Here is a 9237-nt window from a genome sequence, read left to right as displayed (position 1 = left end):
GCCTGGAGCCTATTTCAGAGTCTGTGTCTCCCTCTCTTTCTGACCCCCCCCTTGCTCACGCTGTCTCTCTCTCTCTCTCTCTCTCCTGGAAATAAATAAATAACATTTAAAAAAAAAACATTTTAAAAAAAAGTAATTTTAGTTAAATCAATTATTTCAGTTCATCAATTATATTTCTTTTCTTATACATCTTACTTTCCATAGAGTTAAAATACTCTTTTCAGTTTGCATCATGTTTTATGTACTTCTCATGCGTCTACCCATCATTAGTTCACCCCCACACTCCTCTCCAGAACTAAACATGTATTGTTAGTGCAGTGCGACACATCAGGTAATACGTAAGTTTTTCATTATCATTTTAGAAATGCCTTCGGGGACTCCCTGTATTACTGTTCCTACAATGGTTGTTTTCCAGTCCTGAAAAACAGTCATTCTAGGATTTCCCTTCTCTGTGTCTCAAAGATTCTATTTTACCCTCTCCATGTCCCCGGTCTTCCTCTTTTCACGTTTTGGAGTGGAACACAGTCCTCCATCATTTCCTGGGAAAGGCTGCATGATACACGTCTGAGCTCTCACATGCCTAAAGATGCGTTTACTGTACCTCCTGAGTGGGTAACAAGTTGTCCAGGGATAGGAAGGAATCTAGGGCGGTGCATCTCCGCCCTCAGAGCTTTGAACGCATTGCCCCTTTGTCTTCCAGCTTTGGACACTTTTCTCAGGAAATCACATACTCTGATTCCTGATCTGTTTGGTCCCCCCGCTCCCCCCTAGAATCTCTGTCCCTACTGTTCTGAACTTTCACGTTGACGTAACTTGGTAAAGATCATTGCTCACTGATGTGCTGGGCACTCCATAGTTCTTTCCATCTAAAAACTTAGTTCAACAAAAATAACAACAAAGCAATAATTTCTTTGGAAACTTCGTCCTCTCCTTATTTTCTCTGTCCAGTCTCTCTGGAATTTCTATTATTCAGATACTCAATCTCCTGCACTCTGTAATTTTTCTTTTCCTTCTTCTTACCGTTGATCTATTTATCTTTCTATTGTCCCCCTTTAAAAGATTTCTTGATTTTTTTGGGAACCTCCTTATTGTCTATCCATTCCCTTGAGCTTTTTACTTACTTCATCCTATTTTTTAAATTTGTTCTTCAAATTTACCTCCTGTTCTTATTTATTCATATATTTTTCTTTATTCTATATGTTCATATTTTAAAACAAATTACAAGCTCTGTGTATATGGAATTAGCTTTTGACTGGTGAGTGTCACTCATTGCTTTTCTGGCTGAGTCCCTTCATATGACCTTGACTTTTCAGTATTGATAGGTCTTTCTCTTTGGTTCCAGTTTCTTCTGCCTGTCAGTTAAAGCCTAGCTGCTATTTTGTTCAGAGTTGTGTATAGGAAGGAGCGCTTTATTTAATACCCCTTCCTTCAAATATGCTAGTTTCTCTGTATGTGGAATACCCGTGGTTTGACCTCAGAAGAGGTTTCTGCTGGTGTGTGAGGGGAGAGAGGGTTGGTGCAGGAGGGAGCTTGAGATCAAAATGCTTTATAAACAGAATTTCAGTCAATCCTATTTACAATGCCAAGTTCAGAGATACCTGGATCCTTCCATTCTTAAGTCTTTCTGGAACTCTGCAGTGTCAACCTGCCTCTTTCAGGGGTCTCTATGTTGAAGCATTTAAGTTCTCTTTGGTCTAGAAGTTCATTGCCATCTATTTTCGAGATTTGAAAATTGTGTGCCTGTACTCTCTTGCCCTTGAAAAAGCAAGCTATGCTTTTCTGCCATTTTATACAATTTCAAGAAGGAGTGGAAAAAAGGTGTGTCCAAAAGAATATATTTAGCCTCCATACTTAGAATCTGGAAGCCCCCATACAGCACTGAACAATGGTCACCTGTGAGGATGGGGCCACAGGTCTATTAAATGAACGGGACCATAACTCATATATTTAATGAGCCGTTATTGGACTGTTTGGGTGTTTCTACCATGTTTTTGTTTATTTTGTCAAGAAAAGCATGTTTTTAAAACTTAGGATCTCAGTCCAGAAAAAGAATAAACCATGAAGGTCAGGTGTTGCGTGGATTTATTTACCAAATCCAGAATTAGGTTGGTTACTTCTTGAAGCAGACAGACGGTTTTAAGAAAAATGAGAGTATAAAGGTGAATTTATAGAACATGGCATGATTTCAGCTTGGATGGTGGGAGTGGGAAAGCGATTTGTTGATAAAGGGCCATTGGTGGAAATCAGCCAGTAGACAAAAAAGGCGAAGATAGAAGCCACACTCTCTCATAAAACATATTTTGGCGATGTTTACCTTAAGAGATCAAGAACTGAACTTGATTCTTAGTCTAATTCAGTATGACATTTTCTATCTGTATTTTCAAGGATGAAGTGAGCAGCTTAAAGGTAAGATCAGTCCACTAGCAGATTTTAAACGGAGATAAAATGAGTTTAGGAATGAAAGGCAATGAATAAAGATACTTCCAGTCTGTGGCATATAATGCTTTATTCTGCAAGCTCTGGGTGCTATAAGAGTTAAAGGCGCAAGCTGGAAAATCTGCAAAAAAAAAAAAAAAAAAAAAAAATTAAAAACCCACACACAACACTCTGAAAATCTATACTTTTTTATGTCATTGCTCTTTGGAGCTAAGAGGTTCTCAAGAAAGTGAGTATCTTATATACCGTTTGTGCTGTAATATTTTATTACAGTGAGTGTACAGAAGATTAGCTGTCTCAAAGATTCTTTTGAAATCAGATTGTACATCAAAACTGCATTGTGCCCTGCTAAGTAAGCAAATTTCGGAAAGAGGAGAAGGTGATGTCAAGACTTATTGCAAAATGAACAAATAAAGGAAAAAAGATTTGCTTGGTGTTCAGCCTATTAAAGCATAGCCAAATGTCAGTCTTCATTTGTCAACTTAAATATGTTTTTCTAAAACTTACAAAGATTCCGTCTGTGCAGAGTATCCTTTAGCCAGTGTTTGGACTCGAGAAATACATTAGGCAACACGAGAATGCTGAATAGATTATACCGATAACTCAATTTCTCATAGTGATTATTTACCACGTAAATATGTACATTACCAATTCAGATACAGATATCTGTTGACTTCTTTGTTATTTGCCTGATGGTAAAATTAATACATGTGTTTCTGCTCCCCAAAAGGTCAGAGGTAAGCGTCTCTTCCACAACAGCTCGACCACCAAATACAACACATACAAGCATTTCTCATCCCAGGGATTTTTCTCTTCAGGAAAAAAAAAAAAAAAAGTGGTAAAAATAAATTTTTAAAACTCCAAGAGCTGACCCTCAAGTAGCCGGGGTGAGGACTAGGTAGCCAGCCTGTATTGGAAATAACCCGGAACATAGGTGGTAACTGGGGACAGCCAGGCCGACTTCCGACTTCCGGGGTGCTTGGAAGCAGAGGAGGAGGGAGCCGCAGGCCTTGTGAAGGGGCAGGACTGCCTGGAGGCCGAGCTCTGTGCCGCCAGTATGTGAGCACAGGGGACCTGGGGACAGCAGGAGGGGAGCCCGAGTCTAAGACCCCTCCTGGGGCTAAAACCTTCAGGCAGGCCCTGCGTGTGCTGAGGCCCGTGTGCACACACAGACACAGCTGGCTGAAGGAAGAAACCAACACGGCTCTCCTAGATGAGTCACAAGCCCCTGAACACAACCAAGTCCACACAGAGCCAGCCACTGTGAGAGGCGACAGAGACCGCAAATTAGACCCCAACAAATCAGACCCTGGAACTGAATACAGACAGAATGCACGAGGGCTCTGTGTGCCACAAGCTGAAATGACCAAAATTGGTTTTACAACAAAACAAAACATTGGGATTAAACAGATACACTTACCATAGGATTCCCAGAAATAAAATATTTAATCGCTGGAATCAAAACCTCAGTTTAGAGTTTGGGGTCCGGCCGTGGCTGAGTAACTGGTAGTAGACATGCCCTTCTGTCGTGCGGCACGTACGCGGGGCAAGACTCCAGGAGGCTGCGTGGCAGGAAGCCGCTCCCGGAGGTCACACCACGCTGGGGGACGTCAGAGTTCAAACCAGCCAGGGTGTGAAGATTCACTGAAAGACATGCCTTAAGAGTGAGACTACTCTGGGGGTGACTGGGGGGCTCCGTTGGTTAAGCGTCCGACTTCAACGTGGGTCATGATCTCACAGGTCGTGCGTTCCAGCCCCACTTCGGGCTCTGTGCTGACAACGTGGAGCCTACTTGGGATTCTCTCTTTCTCTCTCTCCCTTTCCCTCTCCTCCTCTCTCTGTCCCCCTGTCTTCCCCTCCCCCACTTGTACTCTCTCTCTCTCTCTCTCTCAATAAATAAATAAACTTGGGGGGAAAAAAGAGTTAAGTCTACTCTAAAGAAAGAGCGATTCTAGACCAATCCTAGTAAAACCTAAAATTAATCCACAGTAGGCACAGCTGATCTGCCAGTAGAGTAACCACCCGCCCAAACAAAAGTAAACAGGAAGATGTGACCCTTGGCCAGAGGCAAAATGGCCCCTAGAAACAGACCCAGAGGTGACCCAGATGCTTGAATTAGCAGCTCCATACTTGTTGCTTTTAAAAATGGGAATTTTTCCCATTGGACTTTCTATCTGATTGTTGTTGGTATATAGAAAAACAATTGATTTTGTTCAGCTACTTAACTAAACTCTTAGTTCTGACATTTTTTCCCATAGATTCTTTTGAGTTTTCTGGGGATAAATCATATCCTATGAAAAAGATGGTAATTGTGTCTTTGCCCATTCCTATATTATTGCTCTTATTTCTATTTCCCGCATTATTGCACTGATTATAGCTTCCAGAACAACGTAAAATACTAATTGTGACAGCAGAAATATTGAGTTCTTGTTTAATCAGGCTATCTCTAATGTCAATGAAGCACAATATTTTCCTGTTGATTAGAGACAAAGCCTTTATCTTGTTAAGAAAGTATCCTTTATTTCCTGGATTTATTTTTTTTTTAACTTTTTTAATGTTTTATTTATTTCTGAGAGAGAGAGAGAAAGACAGCGTGCACAGGAGAGGGTCAGAGAGAGGGAGGCACAGAATCTGAAACAGGCTCCAGGCTCTGAGCTAGCTGTCAGCACAGAGCCCAACGTGGGGCTCGAACCCATGAACCATGAGATCATGACCTGAGCCGGTCAGACACTTAACTGACTGAGCCACCCAGGTGCTCTTATTTCCTGGATTTAAAAGAGTCTGGAAGAAGGAATGGGCATTGAATCACCTCAAATGCCTTTTCAGCTTCCAGTGATGACTACACATTTTTCCAATTGGACCTCCAGATGTGCTATATCTGCTTTATAGGCTTCTCAGTATTAAATTATTCTACATTACTGTGATAAAGTCTGATCGTGCTAGACCATTCTTTTCAGATCCTGGCCTTAGATGGGCTGACTTCCGTACATCAAGATCCTCATCTCCAAATTGGGGCTAAGAATTGTATCTGCCCCGTGTTACAGAGATTAGATAATTTCTATTAAGTTCATTTATAGAACTATAAATTGAGAACTATACGGTGCTTAACCAGCACAATGTCTGGCTCCCAGATGTGCTCAGCTAGTCGTACCATTATTATTGTTATTCACCAGGAAGACTAAATCTGGTTTGGGCGGGGAAAGTTGTTATTTCCTGTCAAGGTTTTTACATGTACGACTGACACGTTTGTCAAGTTTTCTTAAAATAAAATAGGTATTTTAAAATTGTCAGGTATGAATCATGGGTAGGGACAGCAAAAAGTTATTTTCTCTTTATTTTAAAACTGTGTTGTTTGCTGACTCCTACCTCCTTGTGGGTCAGCTAACTCGCTCATAATATTCCTGGTCATGTGCTCAGGGTCCCCACACAAAGCCCAGGACAGGAGGGCCCCACAATTAAGGTCTAATGATCTGTAGTCACCATCTTCAAATTCTTAAGCACGTTATCTTTGAATTTTTGTTTTATAGGTGAAATTCTTGAGACAATGGAGATTGCACAGGGAGCTTGGAGCCTGCGCTCACACAGCTCTCCTTCCCACCCCTTCCCGCCCTCCCCAGGACGTTTTTGGCTATCCTCCGCCTTGCCCAGCCACACGCTCCCCAGTGCTGCCCGAGTGTTTGCTTAACCTCCAGCCCCCTGGCAGGGACGAGGGTGCAGGTTTGGGTGGGAATGGGGAAGGGCATCCACATCCCACGGGACTCGGGGGCCTAGGATGCAGAGGACATCCCGCCCTGGCTGGCAGTGCCTGAGACACCAGGAGCCGGCCGGCAGCCAGAGACCGCAGCTCAGGGCAGACCAGCCTTTCACCCCCTCCTAATCCAAGTGTAGCTTTCTAGCCCACAGGCGCAGTCCCCTAGGCAGTTGCGTGTCCGTGTGGGCTGCAGCATCAGGCCTGTGGAAAGAGGAGATGTCCGGCTGGACTCTGCCAGGGTGTTCTCCACCTAAGCAGGTGGCGCGTCAGTCCAGCAGCTGGCGGGAGAGGGGACTGGCAGCCGTCGTCCTGGACAAATTCACGTGCATCCAGAGTCATGGGATAAGGTCACAGGGCACCTGGGAAGGCCCACGCTCACCTTGCAAATACCCCGATGCCCACAGGAGTCCACCTCAGCTCGCTTTGTGCTGATGAGCTCTCCTTTCCTCCACAACCTTCCTGAGTAACTTGTATATGCCTCTTCTGGCCAAGTGGAAGGGGTCCCATGAAATAGGAATGATGTAATTTTGATGATTCCACATAGGCATTAAATACTCTGATATCTGCATTCAAAACTGGCAATGCAGGGACGCCTGGGTGGCTCAGTCAGTTACGCTTCCAACTTTGGCTCAGGTCATCATCTTGCAGTTTGTGGGTTCGAGCCCTGCATCGGGCTCTGTGCTGACAGCTCAGAACCTGGAGTCAGCTTCGAATTCTGTGTCTCCTTCTCTCTCTGCCCCTTTTCTGTTCACTCTGTCTTTCTGTCTCTCTCTCAAAAGCAAATAAACATTAAAAAAAAAAAAAAAAAATCCTGTCATTGTAGAATATAAAGAATGGTGAAAGCCTTGTTAATAATTTAACATGATTAGTTTTTATTTATAGAACATGTCGTTAAATAGCGTATGGAAAACATCATGACAAGTTGAGAGAGAGAGCATGGAAGAAAAAAAGACTTCAGACTTTACTATCTTAAATGGTACTTTTTCCTGCTTTTTTTTTTTTTTAACAAAAAGCCCTGAATTTTCATTCTGCACATGGCTCCAAAAATTCTGCAGCCCTTCTTTCCCTGGTTTATGGAAACCTGGGCCAGTGTGCAAGGGCATCTGTGAGTTTGGTGAGATACAGGATGGTAAGAAACTAATGAAGAAAAGCGTAATATTTTATGCTATTTGCAAGTGGATATTGATTTTCTCAAAATGACAATGGAAAAAAAGAATTTTATATGAAGGGGAAAAAGCAGGAGAAAGGAACTAGGATGGCAGGCATGCTGCTCCTGCCCCTCACCTCACCGGGCAACGAGGGGCATTCTGTCTGGGAGAAACGATGCCCAGCAAGCTCTGGCGAACTGTCTGAAGGGATACCTCCCATTTCACCAGCACGCCTTAGGGAGTCTCCTTAACAACCACATCCCAAATGGCTGCACTCTAAAAAGGTACAAAGTTGGAGCGCCTGGGTGGCTCAGTCGGTTGAGTGGCCGACTCTTGATTTCCTCTCGGGTCATGGGAGCCTGCTTGGGATTCTCTCTCCCGGTCTCTCCTGCCCTCCTCAAAATAAATAAACTTGACAAAAGATACAAAGTTAAGCTTATAAGTCCGGCAGAATGTAAATTTATACAGAATAATAGCAAGATGTTATAACATTTAAAAATTTTCCATGACGCAGAAGCTGTTTAAGGGTTTGAAGGACACACAGAGCATTCTCTGAACTGTGTGGCAGAGCTGAGGGCTGTTGGCAGAAGACTAACAGAGAATAGAGACTTGGAACAAATTAGGGAGGAAATGATGAATGGCCCCCGCAAAGAAAAAATTCGAGAGCTGACAAATAATGATATCAACTTTGTTTGTCTTTCATTTATCCAGTGCTGTAAAGAATACTGGTCACTTCACGATGCAATAATAAGTAGACACACCATTATCTTCAAACACAGAAGAATAAGGAACAATAATTTAAGTCACTGAAATGGTTTTCACATCCTAAACTTCAGTGATTACTATTGTCGTGCAATGTCTTGCTAGAGAAGCATTTTCGTTTGAGATGAATATGTATAGTTGACCAGGGCTTTTAAAAAGCAATTGTCTGAGGCTCTCTGTACTTGATATTCTGCTACTAGTTTCTCATTAAGGTGATTCATGAAATTTTTCAATTAGATTCCTATGTATTTTTAAAAACCAATTTGGTTTCTACCTTTCAGCTAAATGAATGAGTCAGTGTTATCATGCAGACAGGTGTGGACTTGCATAGTTATTAAGTTAAATAATCCTTGGATAGAACAGAGCCAAGGACAAGGACTTAAAACGGAATCCAAGAAGATGTAACTTTTTCAAAAGAGATTAATGAATTGGGAACCATACATAAACAGGTGAAATACATTTAGCCCATCCACTCAAAACAGTGTGGGTAGGCATGGCTCTCGAGCCAGACTCCCCAGGTTCAAATCCTGACTCTGTCACCATCTGCCTTTGTAGTCAAGCAAGGTTCTTCCACTTTCCATGTGAGATGAGACAATGACAGTGGCGAAGTCCTATGGGTGTTGTGAGAATTAGAGGGGAAATTGCCTGTAAGGCTTTAAATTTAGCGAACACTTAATAAATTAAGTGTTGGTTATTATTACTCCTAAAAAATATCCCCAATTCATCTACAATCAGCTTATTTGTAGCATGTTCATAAACTTGACCTTGAGTCAAGTAAAATTTAATAAAATTTTATGGGCTATTGAAATAAAATAAAAATTTATGGGCTATTGAAAAGTATAAAGTGGTGCTCATTATCAAAGGGAATTAAAAATAGTGAAAAGAAAATATAGTTTTAAAAATCAAAAAAAGTGATATTGCCAAATGCCTTAAACCTATCGTATATATGTGTATTGCCTATTTTAATTGTTGTCATCATCTTCATTTATTGCAGTTTCTTGGTTTTCAGGCACCTACTTAACTTTATTGAATATTTTATGCTATGCAGATAAAATATATAATCCATGTACCTGGGACTATTTCTGTCTACTAGTTTTCTTTCTTCCTAAAAACAGAAAAGAGGGTTGCCTGTGGCAAAAA

At 41.8% G+C, this 9237-nt stretch overlaps 1 protein-coding gene across 1 annotated transcript in view; it reads right to left on the bottom strand.

Annotated features, from left to right (window-relative positions):
• Positions 1–3856: 3856 nt before the first annotated feature.
• Positions 3857–9237, bottom strand: part of LOC144239100 (uncharacterized) — a 27038-nt gene continuing 21657 nt past the window's right edge. The window contains exon 5 of the mRNA XM_077773104.1: positions 3857–4080. Coding sequence (XP_077629230.1) covers positions 4078–4080 — 3 coding nt within the window. The 3' untranslated portion in view covers positions 3857–4077. The remainder of the gene's footprint in view (positions 4081–9237) is intronic.

The sequence above is a fragment of the Crocuta crocuta genome, unplaced genomic scaffold, assembly GCF_008692635.1.
Source record: "Crocuta crocuta isolate KB4526 unplaced genomic scaffold, BGI_CrCroc_1.0 scaffold140, whole genome shotgun sequence".
NCBI lineage: Eukaryota > Metazoa > Chordata > Mammalia > Carnivora > Hyaenidae > Crocuta > Crocuta crocuta.
This window is presented reverse-complemented; position numbering and strand designations above follow the sequence as displayed.